The sequence below is a fragment of the Aptenodytes patagonicus genome, chromosome 4 (genome assembly GCF_965638725.1).
Source record: "Aptenodytes patagonicus chromosome 4, bAptPat1.pri.cur, whole genome shotgun sequence".
In the NCBI taxonomy this organism is placed as follows: domain Eukaryota; kingdom Metazoa; phylum Chordata; class Aves; order Sphenisciformes; family Spheniscidae; genus Aptenodytes; species Aptenodytes patagonicus.
The window spans coordinates 12,148,489-12,167,219 of NC_134952.1; the positions used below are offsets into that span (position 1 = coordinate 12,148,489).

Consider the following 18,731-nt stretch of genomic DNA (forward strand, 5'->3'; position numbering starts at 1 on the left):
GGCTCCATTCTCTGGTAATAACCAATGAATGACAAACCACTGAATGAATGTGTAGTCTTTGTTCAAGTGTTTGCATTTTAGTGTTGTTGAGGGGAGACGAGCAGCATGGTCTGAACTGCTTGCTTACTCTTTTATTCTTTCCTTTCTCTTTCCTCTTCCTCAGACACTGGCGTAAAAGATAACATCTATAGGAAACCTCCTATCTACAAACAGCATGGTACAGTCTGCTTTTCTCTGTTGCAGTTTTCCCTACAAGCCTTTGTAAAGAAATGCATATTGACTTCCAAATTAGTTTGCTGTAGTCTTTGCAATTCATTATGTCCCTATAATCTCAAATAGAAAAGGAAAAAAAGTAATGTGAAAATTAAATAGCATTTTGTATAGCATGCTGTCTGTCCAAGGATTCAGTAAGTTCTCTGAAACTGGGATAATGATATTTTGATTTGTCTTGGTAATTCAGAGTTGATCCTAACTTCAAAGCAGTTTTCTTATTTATGGGATGATATAAAACATGTAAACGTAGAAGGTTGCTCTCCTGTTTTCAGACCATGCCTTGGGATATCTAGTTTTTGTAAATAATTCTTACTTCTATTGCTGGGGAAAAAATGTTCATTGATAAGTGGTGTATATGAAATATCTACTTTTCATCTGCAAGTTCTTCAAACTGCAAAACATCAGGAACAAATGTAATCACACCATGGCAGTTAGGAACAAATTCAGTAGCTGATTACATTGGCAAGATATGATCGGAAAACCTTTGGTAGACCCAGCAACAAGACTGCTGTCTGAGCTTCTAAACAACAGAAAGGAATATGTGATGTTTTATGCCACTGAGGATCTGACTTAAGACTCCAGTAAATACAAAAAATAGAAATACAAAGTCAGCATTCTTCTATTATTATTTTTGCTGTATATTTAACTAATTAACATCAATGCAATTTCCATGTTGATGTCAGTGCCTGTATATTCTCAGTGATGTTTGACAGTGGTCTTGGTTCATGATACAGGCTTAGAAATACAGAATTCAATTTTCTAAACTGAATTCCATTATTAATCTTTAGAAACAAAGATGTATGGATTCTGCTGCATTAGGGTGCCTAGAAAGTGCAGAAGTACCTTTCTGATTAAAAGTCATGACTGGGGTGCTCCTGTACTCAGAAGGAAAGGACAAAAATAAATCTGTCCCAAACCAAATATTGTATTTTAATCATGATTGCTCCCCTGCTTGGGAACGAATGAGAGAATAAAGTAAACATGAGAGATGTTCATCACACTGTGAGCAGTAACTAAGGCACTTTGGGGATGAAAGCATGCATCTTTGGGGGTACAGATGGGAGATGCCCCATTTGGGGGTACAGATGCCACTCTTCATGGCAAGGGAAGGTCCAGTCTGTCCCTGGAGTGAGCAGTGTCTCTGTTGGAGCAGCTCTTCCCACCCTATTACCTTCTGCAGCACTGTCCGCGCAGAGGTGACTTCCCATGTTGTAGGTAAGAGTGAGAAAACTCCATGTGTCTGTTCTTACATACTTTGGCTTTAGCTGATAGCTGATAACTTTCCGTGAGTCAAAGGTTAGGGAACTGCAGATACATCACTGACTTCATGGTCAGAACAAGGGAAATACATTTTACATATTTTTCTCTTGTGGTAATAGGGGGCTTTAACTGATTTTAAAATACTCAATTAACATTTAGTCCACAAAATGATGCTTTTATGTAGATATCATTTTTATACTCTTTCACGGAAAACGACATTTATTTCTGTTTTGGATGAAGTTCTAGTTTGGATCTGATACAGTAATAGGAGAAAGAAAATTGTCAACTCCCAACTGAGTGAGTCAGCCTATGCACATTCACGGGAACTGGTGCTTCATGCTAAAGTAACTGCACATTCAAATCATCCAGATTTAGATAACCTCTGTGGTTTTTCTGGGTATGGTTTTGGACAAAGTCAGACTTGCTGATGTTTCAGTGCACTTTAAGTATCGGTCTTTGATAGACATTTTCTGCTCACAATGTCCTAATCTTGGAGAAACTGATGTTACCTCTAAGGCAAAAAGATAGTATCTGTTCGGTTTAGTGCTTGATTTAGTGTAATCTGCCAACCTTATAGTCTGCCCAAGTGTCCTGGTTTCAGGACACTCTCTAATTCCTTCTTGTCTTTAGATATATAAATCATTTGAGGCAACTACTCAGGCTGAGCAAAAAAGCTACTGACAAAGGAAGACGTTGAATATTACGGTGGTGTTTGGAAAGATCATGAGCAAATGCAAAGTTACAGTCATCTGATGTAAATCAGCGTGGCTTCACTGATTTACACAAGCTGATGATACGGCTTCGATGTCCTGTATCCTGTCTGTGTCATTTAGTTTTATAGATATTTTTGGTTTGCAAAGAGGATTCAAAGCAGCAGCTTTCTTTGTTCCAGGCCAGGCATTTTTATATCAATTTTCCATCCATCAGATATGCAGTCGAAGTCTGGATTATGTCAATTTTGCACTGCTCTGTGAAGTTGTTCCTCATAGCCACTGGAGTGAGCGGAGAATTAAATTATCGAGTCAGCAATCTCTATAGGTTAACAAGGATATATGTTTTAAACTTTCTTTTATAGATTATGGATGTTCTGAAAGGTTGTGTTGAAAATACATGCTCGTTGTTTTTCTACTGAAGAGCAAAACATAATTAACTCAAAAAACAAAAAAATCAATGAACTTTCCTTCCAATAAAAAAAAATTAAAAAATAAATAAAATTTACCTTTTATTCTGGAAGAACTCCCAGCTAAAACATGAACACATGAGCAACTGATGATTCAGCTCCTCAAGCTAACAGGACACTGAACTGATACATGCTGAAAAGGAGCCAGAGAACATTCCTTTGTTGAAGAGACCGAGTTTGAACAAACAAGCACAAAAATGTTCTTTAAAACAAAAACTGCAAGAAGCTCTTCCAAAACATTTGGCTTTAAAAGGTTTCAGTTACAGCAGTGCACAACAGATTTGCTGTAGCTACAGCTTCTGTGTTTCTATTATAAACACTCAGCTTCAGAATGAAAAAAAGGAGGTGGAAAAATGGGACATACGAGAGATCAGGCTGAGAGCTGGGGTCGGAAGGTGAAGAGTGCAGGAGCCTGCGTGGTTGTTCTTTTGTATGTGTTCATGTTTCAGAAATATTTGAACAGCATTCAAAGTTTTAAAAAAATTGAAGAGGTTTGCTCTTCAGCAATATTAGCAGTGATCCATGTGAAACATGCAGTTGACATTGGGCTTCACAGCAGAACTGAGTATCCCTTGTAGCAGTGAAGCTAATGCCCAGGTACTGATGAAATTCAGGCCACTTGGACTTATCTGCCAACGATGTGTTGTATAAAGGACTCTCAGGAACTTGGGAGGGGCAGGCCTTCATGGCCTCTGTTGGTTTTGGTTGTACTCCTCTGGATCTCTGTATAAAACCGTGGTGTTTAAGTAGTTTGAAGTCAGATGCTCTCAAGATCCTGTGGAACATTTAAAATCTCTGAATAATGCTTTGGATTAAACTTGTTTTTTTCCTTTGAAAACATCAACATCTTGAAACAAAAACAATTTCCAAAAATGCATCAGATTCTCTATATGGATTTCTGATTTAGTGAGAGCAAGATCCATATATATAACCTGGAACAACTCGTTGACTGGTGATTTAGGGTATGCTCCCAAAATATCAGTGAACCAGGATTAAGTCCTTCTTGCCATGTAGGGACTTTATTTTTCATCTTTCATATATGGATATTTCTCTCTATTTCTTTCTCAGAGAAGCAGCTTGCCATCTCGGGAAAATGCCCTGGTCAGGATGCTATCAGCTAACTGAAAACTTTGAGTTTTTTCATAATGCTGTTTTTATTTTATGACCCAGCTTTGTTTTGCCTCATTAAATTGAGAAAAAAAAATCCAGTTACAGATTTTCACCTCTAACCCATAGATTTTTTCCTTACTGCAATTTGTCATTTTTTAAGTATCACCTCCTCAACAAAACCAGTTAAGGTCTGGATGTGAGCTGTGTAATGGCACCAGAAAATGAAACAGATTAACACTGAAAGGTTAATGGTGGTGGCCTTTTGCCCGTGTTGTTTAGATGCAGGGCAGATCCTCTGCAAACATACTGGCCGGGGAAACGGAGAGGGCACAGTTGTTTCCCAACTTGCTGGGAGTGTTGCAGCACTTCTAACGGTGCAACTTGATCTCTTCCTCACCTCTGTCTCTGAGAGTCTAATCTGAGCCTTAACTTTTGTATTGCCATACTATTTTTATTACTAATAAATGTTTTCTGGCTACATTGCGTTACATGGGGTTCTTGTGTTGCCCTTTTACTCAGGCATTGCAGACAACCCCCTTGTTGCGATGACTTCTCATGGGTTTAAAATTATTCTAGGTCATTGCATTACTCCAGTTTTGTACCATTAAACTCTCCTCAAAACAACATACCATGATACAAGTAGGATACCAAGGCAAGCAGGACTCAAATTTTGGGAATTTATTTGAAATGATGTGAAATTTGGCACAAAATCTTTCTGTAAGATTCTGAGGTGTAGCTCAGTGTCTGGAACAATACTCTGGGACATAAAAGACAAGGAAAAACACATTTGATGGTTGGGAATTATCTAATTAATAGCTTTTAGGTTTTCAGTTGTGAGTTTTTCTTCTCAGCAAGTTGGAAAGTTACAAGAAAATAAACCAACAGTAAAATATCAGCAATATTTTTTTGTAAAAGACTAAGAGGGCAATATAGTCAGAAAAGTGGCTGGTCACAAAATTGTGAATTTTAGAGCCTGACACAGCCTCTCTTACAGATTTCATGAAGAGGTAATACCAAATTTGTTCCTATCTTCTTTACCATCATTGCCTATCCTTTTTGGGAACGTAGGAGGCCCAGGTGTGCAGACCACAAAATATCTATGTAACCATATGTACTTTCATGGTTGTGGTAACACAGAAGAATGGAGAAATTACTTGCTCCTGTGTGCAGTGACCGTATAAATCTGTCCCTAAGTTATGATGTAGGTTTTTTCCCACCAATCATTCCCCAAAAGTAGTTTCTTCCTAAAAAGATAGGTTCAAAATCCAGCAGGAATAGATTGTCTAAATTCACTGTATGCCTGAAGGATGAGTATTACTGTAATAATTTCAAAATTATTTTAAGTACTTCTGTGAAACCATAGCTTTACACATCAAATTTTATGCCCAGCTCTGTTTTTTTTTTAATTGGGGTTTTTTTTCCCCTCTTAAAAATATTTGGAACATAACCACAGTCAAAACAGAAGACAAAAAAAATGTAATCTGTTCTAATTTTTAAAATTAACTTAATCTTCCAGCAGCAAGAAGATCAGAAGGGGAGGATGGAAGCTTGGATCAGGACAGTAAGAAGGTAATGATCAGAAAGAACAAAAGGGAGTAGTGTACTGATCTTTCTTGAAGCAACTGTTTTTTAAAACATGTTCATACGTAAAGTTATTCTTTCATATAAATCATTACTACTTTTAGGTCTTTCCAAGAAGATACAAAAAAGCTTAATCTCTCACCCAGAGGGTTTGGAATCTACATTCTGTAGTAAAGAAAGAAATAGGCATATTGAGATTAAGAGCAACAATCTCATGGATTTTCACTCAGTCTCAAGATATACATTGGTGATTCAGCTAAGCCTGCGGACTTTTACTTAGGGTGCATATTAACATAAAAGAAAAACCTTAACAGCAGATTAATTATAAGAAAATGACATAGTGCGTCCTCTAAAGCGGGGCGCAGTGGTCAGCTTAATTAACAGAGAAACTATCCTCAGCCCAGCTGAAAGTTAAAAAGTTTTTGGTAGCTGTGATGTCTAAGTCATGAGGTAGTCAATTTTTATAATTTGATAAAGGATGGTACAAGTTGCAATGAGCATAAACATACAATCAGTTCACAAGACTTCCTAGACAGGTGAAGTAGGAGAACTGCATTCAGATGTTAAATCCTGAATTTTGTAACAGGCTTTTACTCTCTCCAGCTAAAGACCAGTTGGCTTATTCTGAAAGGGGATATGGACACCAGAACTAATTCCCCGGATTCAGACACGCGGTCCCTGTCTCTTACTGCCGGAACCGACAGAGAAAACTTCCCAAGGGCGCAGGAGGGCACGACTGCTGGCTACTCCCGTGAGTACTGCATTCCCTGGCCCGCCGGTGCTGTCGAGTAGGAATGTGGCAAAGGAAGGTGGCCCTGCTGCAGCCTCGTCCACATAGCTCTCTAGTTGGCTTTATGCTTCATTTCTCTATCGTAATTACACCTATTTGTCAGTTGGTTTTGCTATGGCTTGTAAGTGTTCAGTGCCTTCAGACTTTGATAGTGAAACTATTTATAGTTTCATATTAGTGAAAGCAGCATTGCTTGTATAAAGAAACTGTATTGTCTCTTTGGAGACCAGAGGTTCCTTACTACAAAAATCTGCCCCTCATTAATAGGTAAAAGTGCCTATTTATTATATGCTATCTGTTTTCAATAGACAGGATGATAGTATCAGGCAGATTGTTGATTTGTGCTAATTACTCCTTGATACAAACTATGTATTTTGAATATTGGTAGAGTCATTGCTTCTGTATTGTGATAAGCATAAAGAACACTTTGCTCCAAAGATTAACTTAGAATAGGCATTTTTTGTTATTGCTCACAGTTATAAGTTCACAGAAATCTTCCGGGTGGAATAATGGGGTAATTTTGTTACTGAATACTGGTCTGAAGACCATATGCCCATGCTAGCTGTCAGTACCAAAAGCGTATTCTACACATTTCTTACTCCACATTTCAACAAGTCAGGAGGTGAAGGAAATGGTCATCAGAATTGGGTCTGAATTTTACTTTCATATTACATAAATGACAAAAAATAGGTTAAATGAATTTTAACAGATAACTGGGCCATTCCTCTCCCTGCCTCCTCCACTTTACACCATATAGCAGTAGCAGGTCATCTGGGGTAAACAAGTTGGGGAAGCAGTTTTCCAAAAGAATGCATCCAATGTGAGGCATGTCTAGCAGCAGGGCTAGGATGTCAGTCTTGTGGGCATTTTGGTAACGTGATAGCTGGCTCCATCAACTTATATTAGGGAAATTATGGCTTAGTTATGCAAGGAAGAGGAAAAACAGATGCTACAAAGTCTGTCACAAGGCTGTAACAAGATAAAGAAGAAAAGTTGTTTTGGATCATCAGCCTCACTGGTCTAACTTTAGGGGATTTGATTCCTTAGTCCTCACCAGACATCGCATACAAGTGCACAACGTGTATTGTAGGATTCCCTGTGCAGGGGAAACCAAGTCTGACCACCTCACACCCCTAACATCTGTAAGTCATTGCCCAGAAATGAACACCTAAACCTTTCATTGTAATGCGCATGTCGGGTATGCGTGGAACCTTTCTGGAGTTGATATGATGCTTTTCTACATATGTATTGAGAGAATAGCCCTTGTGTGCAACTTTTAAGTAGGGAAAAGTATGTAGCACACCAACTGTGTTATACAGGAACAACATATGGTGTCCATTTTTTTCATGAGAATATTGCTATACCTGTCACTCTTCTATACCAGCATTTCTTTTATGTTTTTTTATTATCTTGGGAATGTGGAGCTATTAAAACTAAAAATGCAAAAGATGGCTCACACTTCTGTCAGGGTCAATATCACCTCTGTGCCAATGCAATATAGGTTGTGTAGTTCATTTTCCATTGCTTTTTGTCAGTGTTTCTCTGTCCCTCGTGAAAGTTGGCCCTGGTACCCAATTAGCAATTGCACAGAAATGACACTGAGGAAGTTTTCTTTTCCTGACATTTACACTTCTTTTTTTTTTCTTTCTTTATGATTTTATTCAGCCACCTGACTGTTTTAATACCCATGGACATCCTAAGTAATTCCTTCTCTACTCAGTGTTTCCCTATTTAGTTCTGAATATTTGTAGTCTGTCACATTCCCCGTTGGCCATGAAAGAGTAGCTTCTCTGCCTCTTGCACTTAGGGTTGAGAACTCTGACGTTCAGCCCCATCTCTGTGGCATAGTCAGTGAGTATCAGAGAAAATAAACTTTTCGGGTATAGGTTTGATGCCAGGTGGTTACACGCAGAGTGGAGGGGTTAGCAGGCATCAGGCTGCGAATCTCTGGTAATGTGTCCAAACACGCTGTGCAAACAGCCCTACGTTCATCTGTCCAGCCTCTGAACAAACCAGAGAAGGGTTATTCTGCTCTAGAAGATATTTAGCCACATTACGTTAGCTATATGCCCAGAAGAATGCATCTAACAACAAAGCACATCAGTATGAGGCTTGTGTAATTAGCAGGCATCTAGAGTGGAGCTTGCATCTCCTTACATCCACCTGTGTAAATGTGTCTTGTTTCTGTATATGTAGATGTTTCATAGTTAATCATTTACCATAATTCATTATTTTAAGTGTCACATACTTAGGAAAGCAGACATCTGGCAAGGTGTGTAACCCTTGCTGTTCATGCATCCCTGATGTCCTGAAAGGCAACCTCAGAATATCCAGGTTAGAGCGAATGTCGTACTGGAAGAAGCAGGAGCCGTATCCATGCAGAGAGTAGCTGATGTTCAGCTAGTGCCTAATTAGAGAGGAAGATTGCTTTATCTTGGCCAGTTACTCCAGAAAATTTACTGTAATGGTACAACTGCAGTTGGATGTGATAATGAGCGGTATGTGGTTGTTGGCTTTTAGTGTTATATTTTTCCTTGATATTAAAAAAAAAGAAAAAAAAAACCAAACGTGTTTAGCTTTGTAACTAAGTTCATGGGAAACAGAAGCTAAGTGAAATACAGGTCCCACTGGAGTCGGTGGGTCTTGCTAGCTTGTTTTGGGCTATTTCAGCTTTATTCGCCTCTTGGATTTTTTCCAGCCGGCCACACGATGTCGCTTGTGCCCGCGGATGTGGCTCAGTCCTGGCAGCCTGGGAGCAGCTCCGCCTGCTACGTGCTAAAGTGAATTGTGTTTGTTTTCAAACCGGTCTTTACCTTAGTGCATTTTTCCTTGGTAACTGAGTAGTATGCGATAGAACAAAACTGTCTCACCCATCTCTGTAGCCAAGAGGCCAAGAAATTGAACTCCGCACTGATGTTTGACACCAGCATCTTCTTCCAGGCAGGAGCAGAGATGATAGTTTTGTTGCAGATACATTCATTCTATCTCACGGGTATTATACTCTTTGCCCTCTGGTGTCACTACCATTCAGATAACAGGCAGTGATAAGTTTCTAGTTTCCAAAGTGGAGTAGCGAAGTGATCCATCTAATTCAGTATTCATCACTATGTCCCTGTATCAGATGTGGAAACCCCCTGCGGGGCTGAAAACAAAAGTTCTGCTCGTAGTTTATACCACACCTCAGATGGTGGTTGATTATGTTTCTAAAACATCCCTTGCTTTTATAGATCATCTTCATTTTATGAGCTTAAATAAGTTTATAAAGCCTTCTTTCCTGCGATGAGCTTTCATTGCCCCAGTTATCCTGTAGGCCACTGGTCTGGTGGAGTTAATTTAACCCACTTGAACACTGATGAACAAGAACAGCACAAAGGATTCCTCCAGGATCTCCCGTCACTGCCTGAAAATACTACTATTTCCATATCTTATATGTATCAGGACAGACATTTCCAATTTTTGCTTTTTTTACACTTACATTAGCAACTCACAGTCATCTTGTGATTGAGCTGTATATCTAGGTCTGTCTCCTTCCCCATCATTTCCAAATTAAGAGCTCTCAGCGTAAATAGTAGAAGTTTGGGGTATTTATTAGTCCCCAAGCGCATGACTTTTCCCATGAATTATTAAATTTTATCCCATTTCTATTACTCTAATGTTCAATTAGATGTTTATGATATCCCAATCCTCCTCTGTATTGGCAGTGCTTTATAACTTTGTGTAGACAGCAAAGTTTATTAGCCCATTACTATTTTTGGTGTCCAGATTATTAGTGAAAACATGAGGCAATTTCAGCTCAACACCAGTCCATGCTGACACTTTTCTCTATCAGCTCTGCTCAGTTCTCACTACCCATTTCTTACATTTCATTATTTCCTTACTGACCTTATAATTCCTCTGATAAACTCCATCTTCTTCAGATTTGCGTTTAATTCCATGTGCGGCCAAATACCAAACACTGTAATGATATCACATTAGATGAGATCCAATAAAATTTATGTTGTGCAGAAATCATTTCTCTTAACAAAGAAAGCTACCAAGCAAGTCTGGCGCTGTCTCTTTAACTTATGTCAAACCAATTAAAATCTATGTGAATATAATTCATTTTCTGTTTACTTCTATGTTTTTGTTCAGTCTTTCCTTAAGTTTTCTGTTGGAAGCAAACTGGTAGCTCCTTACTATCTTTTTTCCCTCTTTCCGGCTGAACATGAGCCGGCAGTGTGCCCAGGCGGCCAAGAAGGCCAATGGCATCCTGGCCTGTATCAGAAATAGTGTGGCCAGTAGGAGTAGGGAAGTGATTGTGCCCCTGTACTCGGCCCTGGTGAGGCCGCACCTCGAATACTGTGTTCAGTTTTGGGCCCCTCACTACAAGAAGGACGTTGAGGTGCTGGAGCGTGTCCAGAGAAGGGCAACGAGGCTGGTGAGGGGTCTGGAGCACAAGTCTTATGAGGAGCGGCTGAGGGAACTGGAACTGTTCAGCCTGGAGAAAAGGAGGCTGAGGGGAGACCTCATCGCTCTCTACAACTACCTGAAAGGAGGTTGTAGCGAGGTGGGTGTTGGTCTTTTCTCCGAAGTAACAAGCGATAGGACGAGAGGAAATGGCCTCAAGTTGCGGCAGGGGAGGTTTAGATTGGATGTAAGGAAAAATTTCTTTACTGAAAGAGTGGTGAAACATTGGAACAGGCTGCCCAGGGAAGTGGTGGAGTCCCCATCCCTGGAGGTATTTAAAAGACGTGTAGATGAGGCGCTTAGGGACATGGTTTAGTGGGCCTGGTGGTGTTGGGTTGACGGTTGGACTCGATGATCTTAGAGGTCTTTTCCAACCTCAATGATTCTATGATTCTATGATTCTAAATGTAAAAACTATAGTTGCTGTTCTCCAATGGTAAGAGGTATTGGACTTGCAATTCAATGTGAGCTTATCACTCCCTGTTTATGTACATTAAGCGCTTTGAATTATGTTTCCATCATGACTGTGATTCATTGGCATACCCTTATTCCGTTAGCTTTCCCTCCTTGCTCAGTACTCTACCTTTTGTTCCTAAAAACGGAGCTGAAATACTCCTTCAGTGTTGGAGCCCTACCTAGGTTACCTTTCACCTCTGCTGTGTACTGACATAGCGTAACTCCCAGTGATCCCATTTCGTCTTTCCTTGTTCTCTTTTTGTTTGGATAGCTGGAGAACCTTTTGCTATTTGTTTTAATATCATTTTCAGTGTTTAACTCAGCTTGACTTCTGGCAGTTCTCACTTTATCTCAGCACATCGTGAGCTCTTTGCTGATCCATCTTTTGTTTTTTCTTTCTGTATGCTTATTCCTAATCATCTCCTTAGGGTATTTATTAATCCAGTGGGGTCTGGATTCCCTTCCTGCATTCCCCTTTGGACACAGATTGCTAAAATTTTTGACAGAAAGAAGCATTGTACATTCAGTTCTTTGAGCTAACTGACTTCTGTAACTCTTTGCATCAATTTATCAAAGTTTCCTGTACTGGAATCAAGAATGCTTATTACACACGTGTTTGTTCATCTTCTGTTTAATTTAAACTGATTCAGCTTGTCACTTCTATATAGCATTATTTTTATTAACCAAAAACTAATCTGAAACACTTTTTGTCCTTTCACTGACAAAAAGAACTTCCAAACTTTCTTATTAGACTCTCAATATTAAAAGTAAGGCTCTTCGGTTGTTTCATAGTGACCGCACACAGTTTCATCACCATATTACATCCAGTTTGTTCATGGTAACACCACTTTGCCAATTTTGTCTATCTTAAAACTTCCTTTCTCTTGAGTGTTTATACTCTCACTGATTTACTTTATCCATTGCCATATCTTCATTTATGCTTTTTTCCACTTGAAGCAGTAGAAGTTTTAAAGAAAGCAAAAAATTTTTTGTGGGTTTTTTTAAGTGGTAGGATACCTACCCTTCTTTTTTAAGAAACAAAACCAAAACCAGACTACATACATTATGATCAGAAGTGATGTAACTCTAAAATGATGGTACCTTTAATCCCATTTTCAAGTCATGGTTTAACACCAAGTTGGAAGGCAGAGATTTCACAAGCTCTCAAATCTGCTTTGCATCACGTAGCTGCATAAGGCTTCTGTAACATGAGTCCCACAACTCTCTTCATGTCATGCCTGGTAAGGTGATTGCATCTGGCATGCTGTTATTTATAGACATTCATGTACATTAAATATGGATAAAAGATGAGCATTGCTCAGTTATATTTCATCCCGTTAATAGAATGTACATATTCATCTTGTAATTGCTGTTTCTGGATGTTTTCTTGAATTCAGTGTTTTAGTAGGCTGTAAAGGATTTACAAAAAATTATAGCTGTATGTTATGTCTTTTACAGGATTTCCATATTCTAAATCTGCTTCTCTACCTGGCTATGGAAAGAATGGCTTACATCAGGTAGGTATACATTTAAATGCATTCTCCAGGCAATAGAGTATCATAAATAGGCAGCTTAGAAACTAGTTGAAAATCTACACAGTAATAACACTTCAAAGGTATTTTGGCTGCCAGCCCTGTCTGACAGATTCATACCCTATGTGGTTTACAGATTGTCTGTCTTCAAGAGTAAGACAGACTGAGGCTTCTCCTTTTAATTGTGTGCATCATGAGCATTAGGAATCTTGATTCTCCTCCCAAAACAAACAAAGGTCCAAAATGTACAGGCTGCACATATTAATAGATCACAGTATAGCTTGAATTAATGATAGAGAGGGCTAGGCCTATAATTAGGCAAATAATGATCTTAGAGCAAAGGTGGAGCAGCCCACATCCATTGCATTTCTTGAACCATCTGTTCTTTTTTTTTCCAGAATGCATGTGTGTATATGTATGTATATACACACCCAGTCATTGTACTTTTAAGGTGGGGAGGGAGCAATACAGAGAGAATGGCAGGCAGCAATCTAGAAAGCAAAATGCGTAACAAAATTATGATCAGATCGGACTAGGCGTTCTTTTTCTAATCCTTTTTTATAATTTTTGTAAGTCTTTAGGAAAAAGGCATCTTTGACACTGTGGACCCTCTTTCTTGCTGGCATCTAGCATTACAGGTTCTCAGTCCATGGCTTATATTTTTCGGTATAAACCCATCATGGTTAATAGTGATAGGTTGGCAATACATAGATGCACATACACTTACATTTTGAAGATTGATTTGTGTCTAGATTACATGGACAGGACCTCATTCAAATTCCCTCCTTTCTCCAAAGGAAGATGTGAAAGCTGGAAAGACATGAGCAGGATTAAACCTCCCCAGTGATAAGAGTCAAACTGCAGGTCATTAGAAGGAGCTATAAGAAAGCAACTGTCAGAGAGTAGCTAAATTAATTTTTCAGTAGCTACTGAAATGTCCATCCCTTTGAGTTAATATTACAAGACTAATTGTGCCTGTGTTGCTTCAATACCTGACTGCTTGAATTCCTCTCTGAAGGAACCAGGGGCACTGCAACTTGATCAAATGAGATTTAGGAATTTGAAAGGGTCTAGATAAACCTGTCCCCACCTATGAGTCAACAGCTTTTTTCTGACTTTTCAGAATAACTGTTACCAGTAACCTGACGCGAGCGAGGGACCGACTTGCACCCAGCCAGTGCGCTGGGTGAGGCACCAAAGCCATCAGAAGGCTTCACAAAGATGAGGCCAAAGCAAACTCTGTCAGCAGTGGAGTTGGCCGCGCTTGTAGGCTGAAGCCATGCAATGTAATATGAAAACAGCAGATGGCAGCATGTGCCCCGCCTAAAGGGTCCACCCTCACAGCCAAAAACTGTAGGAAAGTTGAAAAGGTTGCTTATGGTCAAATCCTTGAGGCCAAAATTCTTCTCAGAATGGATGTCCTCTGTTTGGATTGCAGGTTCATACCAGCTTTTGTGGTTTGTTATTTTTAATCAGCCATCCCAGTGCTGCATAACAAAATAAACCAGAACCAAACAATAAGGAGCCTTGCAGGTTATTGTGAGCATAGCTGTGCACACCGTTGATACCCTAACAGGCAGAAATGAGACTCAGGGAAAAAAAAATCATATAATAGTGCTTTTCTGATCTCCTGTAATGTTTTTCATCATAGCATTTGCCAGCAAAGGTAAAAGACAGTGGGTCAAACAAAGCTATGGCACATACGCACAGTGTTTCCTGGTCTTAGTGGCATCAGCAGTGTGAAGCAGAAAGCAAAATGAGACAAGTTTCAGTGCAGCATAAGTGATTTGTGATGACGGCAGTAAGACGTCTGCATTGCAGGGAAAGGCATGTGACAATTTCAATCTAACCTTACTGCCAGGTCTTCAAATGGGGGTGGCTGGTGGCTTTCTGACACCTTTCTGCCTCATTGAAAGCTGCGAGGAATCAGAGCTCAAAAACGTCCCAAGGGCTTAGGGGTGAGGTGGGTTGGTAGGACACTGCAATTGCCTCTCTGAGTGTCATCCAAGCTCCAGCTTTCCCTGGTCTGTGGGAGCTCGCAGCGTAGGCAGGAAACTGCACCTGCAGTGCCTCCGAGGACCCAGGCATTCACTTGACGCTCCATCCTTGCCTACAGGCAGAGCTCCATCTCTGCAGTCATAGATCAATGGGTGTTGCAAGCACTCGGGACTCCTGCCCTGAGCAACTGCGTCAAGTTTGAATGAGACTATTCTCTTTCTCTCTTGCAAGGATCTGTATTTTGATTGTGTGGTACCAACTGTTTTTCTTTTTTTCTCTCAACAATGTGCAGAGTGATTTTGTGGTGTATTTTGCTGCTATATTGCTTCTTTCTTTCTCTTTCAGCCTGAAAATATGGGCCAATACGAAACGGACCAGGAGGCGAGCTGGGGGATGAAAGGTACATCGTAGTATCATTTCCATTCCAATTCGTGTTTTCTTCCTTTGAGGATGCTCATTAACATCTTGCCATAAAGGGTTACTATTCTGAGATCTTCCCATAGTTCACGTAATAATGACTAGATAGAGACCCAGCTCAGTATCATGTTTATCACAGAGAATCTTCTTTTTATCTGACCGAACATAAAGGCCTGACTGAAGTCCTGCATCATAAAGTGGTGCAACCATGTTGAGTCAATCCCAGTATCCTCAACATGTGGCAACAGCCTCTAGTTCTCTTTGCTTAGCAGGTGGTGGTATTGTATCAAAGAGAGGAAGAAATTTAAGATAATCACTCCTTCAAGATGTATCTAATAAAAAAGTCCATTGTGCTTCTTGTTTGTGCTACAGTGTGGTTAAAATGTACAGAATTCAAAAAGCAGAATTTATTTGCATTCATTTTTTTTATTTCAGTTTAAGTGGACTGTGAACTTAATATGGAACTTGGGTTGGAATTTTCAAAAGAGCTGAGCAATTTAGGAACATGCGTCTCCTCATGAGGAAGAGTAGGATTTTGTTCCCAAGACACTTAATCTCATTTTAAAAATCTTACTCTAATGCTCCACTTCATGCCTCTGTGTTGATACAAATCTTTGTCTCTGTGTTTGAATAGTTTAAAGTACAGATTTTGAAAAGCAGACTTATCTCTGATTTCATTTCAGACCATAAAAAGGTCTATGAAAACATACTGGCTATCCTGGTTGCACTTAATCATCGATGTGAATAGATGACCTTGTGGTAGTCATATCATATATAGTCATATACTGACCTAACTAGAATACTCTTGTGCTAGTTTAGATCCAGGAATCATTGTCCCCACACCCCCAAATCATCTTTTCTTCACTATCGTTATTCCCACTGCAGTCAGCCCAAGTGCAGGATGTTGGCATCTTGGAATATTGTATTAACTCAATGATTTCCATATATGTTCCCAAACTGACACACCTGTAATAATCCATATATTTTAACTATTTTCAGTAAAGAACAATAAGGGCAGGACTTTTGGATGATAGACTGGCTTAACTCTGCACAAAAGCCTCCTGTAAAAAGAAATTCCCAATTTTGCCAGACATACTCACTGTGTAACCCAATGGCATCAGGAGATGGATTTTCTGTAATAAGCCTTTGATTTCGAGGACTATTGCTTCGGTAATAGACAGTGTTATAGGCATTCAGAGCATTGGGGTCAAATGCTTACTATGCATGCAGTTATCCAACAAATATTGAAAACCGTAAGAGAAACGTAATAGCATAACAAATTGCTGATGTACCTAGATGTTCGTTATGGTGACTCCAAAAGAAGCCTATAAATTCTAAACTGTGAACCTGTTCTCATTCTTTTGCAGAATACAAGGTAAGAAGGGCTTTTCCAACACTGGAAGAACAATCAGATTCAGCACTTCCTAGCAAGGTTACATGTGTTCCTTTTTTTATTTTATTTTGTAAATTTTTGTCCCAGTGAAATATTTGTCAAATCAGGATGCAAGTATGTACCATTTGAATTAGTAAGTTCCCCACACTGTGATTTCCACACATCAGAATCAGATTTGGCTGGAGTTCATATGCTCTTGTCTTTTTAACAGATTTATCCTTACGAAACACTTATTGTAACAAACCGAGTTCGTGTGAAATTGCCTAAGGATGTGGACAGGACCAGGCTGGAGGTAGGAATGATATTTACTTGATGGCTTTGAAAGTCTTTGTCCTGTTTGTTTACCATCTTAGATGTTCCTGTGCCCAAGTAAGAGCAATGAAAGAAGAGAGAAGAGAGGAATAACATTATAGATTATATTTTATTTCAAAACACTAGTATGTAGGCAATTTAACTAAAAAAGAATAGCCAAAAACCTAGCAGATGTCTGACCAAATGGTGTTTTACAAAGATACTGATGAAACCATTGGTTTTGGATGATTATACAGGATATTGAAAGTTGGAATGGCACGGGTGGAAACTTGTTTTTTTAATTCCTATTAAAAACACCCTCCTAGAATAACCTGAGTATTATAAAAAAGCTCAATTTATCCTGCAATTATATGGACCTGTGTTTCTGGTCCATTGTCTTATTCAGCCTCTCCTTTGGCTGTGTGATCCATGATCACTGTGCTACAGATTTGCTGTAGCATCCACCTCTCTCAAAGACTAGTAGTCTAAGCTGGAGAAATGCAGATGTAATTTATCGTGAAGGAAAGCTTAGTTTCCAAAGGCAAAATCCTGAAGTTGATGTTCAGGCAAAATTCATGAGGTTGATTTTTTTGACAGAGTAATGACAGGACTGAATAAAGACTCACCTAAATTATTAAACTAACATATCTTTATGTGAATTACTATCAAGAAGAAGAGATAGTTCAATAAAAATTATGTGATTAGCAATATTGGACTTTTGGGGAGATTTATATTTAAATAAATTTATTGTATTTTTGACTTGCTAATGTGGCAAGAAAAGAAGAAAGAAACTTTAATCTTAAAGCAAAAAAAGAAGAAATACTGTGAAGTAGCAGAAAGTTCCTCATTAAAGATAAAAAAAAATTAACTTACCAAATTCTTATACATGTGGTATATTTTGGAAATGGTGTTATGTTCTTAAATACTTCAATGTGCTTGTCACCTGATTACCTGGCAAGTGGTATTGATTTGATTGTAAGGAAAAAAGAGCCTCAAACGTGTGCTGTTTTAAGCCTGGGGTATAACAAGGCATGACAGCAATAATAAAAAGCATAATGAGTCCAGAAAAAGGATCAGGGAGTTGGAGGGATACTCATCCAGACGCATCCTATAAAGGATTTTTTTATATATATACGGGGGGGGTGGTGGTGGTGGTGTATTAAAGAATAGAGTCTTTGTTTAAAGACATTAGGCTGGTCTGAATAGCAAATGCAGCTCCAAATTGCTTTTTTAAGACAACATATAGTTTGCTTTGGATGGATCATGCCTGTCCTGGCTGCCATTATCCATACACTGTCCTCAGCTGGGATCGCTGTTTGTTTAACATTGGAGTTGCTCAGTCTGCCTCGCGCCAGGTGCAGCCCAGTGCCTCATGGCTCAAGGAGCCCGACCACTTCAAAGATCTCACAGAGGTTTGCAGAAAAGAACAATAAACAAGATCTGCTTCAAACCTGCACCAGAAAAGCGATAAGGGGACCAGGCTGATCCTGCTGATCGCTGCACGATGTTAATCATGTGCGTCTGCAGGAAGGACTCCTTTGTAGACCATCTTACATTTATTAGGGATTGGTAGGTTTTTAAACAATTAAATTAGCAACGTTTTAATAGGATTATAACTACTGGAAAAACAGAGGCAGCAGCTCATCTACGCATTCAAACCATATGCAGAGTTGAGTGACAGGCACAACCTGTTGCCTTCCCTGCCGGCCTCTTCCCCTCCTCCCCGTCCCTTCCTTCTGCATTACAGAATTGCTGGAAGTAAGTAGCTTTGCATAGAAAAGCAGTTTGTCATTATTTCCTCTTGTGGCAGAAGAACAAGAAGATTGTAACTTAGTTGCTGACTTGTGCATTCAACAGATTTCAGGCTTGGGCAAGACCCAGGACTCAGGAAGCCCAAGACTATGTGGGTTTATAGGTTTGCACAGGAACAGACCAGGATTAGACCCACAGACACCCCCCCCCCCAGCTGTTAGTAGAGAACCCACTTAGCATTCCTTGTTATCT

The 18,731-nt window shown here is 39.4% G+C and overlaps 1 protein-coding gene across 9 annotated transcripts in view; it reads left to right on the forward strand.

Annotated features, from left to right (window-relative positions):
- Positions 1-18,731, forward strand: part of ABLIM2 (actin binding LIM protein family member 2) — a 154,355-nt gene that overhangs the window by 121,235 nt on the left and 14,389 nt on the right. For 6 of the 9 annotated variants that reach the window (XM_076335874.1, XM_076335879.1, XM_076335878.1 and 3 more), the window contains 7 exons: positions 164-217; positions 5,340-5,392; positions 6,008-6,155; positions 12,555-12,613; positions 14,972-15,026; positions 16,411-16,475; positions 16,648-16,728. In XM_076335874.1, coding sequence (XP_076191989.1) covers positions 164-217; positions 5,340-5,392; positions 6,008-6,155; positions 12,555-12,613; positions 14,972-15,026; positions 16,411-16,475; positions 16,648-16,728 — 515 coding nt within the window. The remainder of the gene's footprint in view (positions 1-163; positions 218-5,339; positions 5,393-6,007; positions 6,156-12,554; positions 12,614-14,971; positions 15,027-16,410; positions 16,476-16,647; positions 16,729-18,731) is intronic. The other 3 variants (XM_076335881.1, XM_076335882.1, XM_076335877.1) reach the window with 2 other exon arrangements.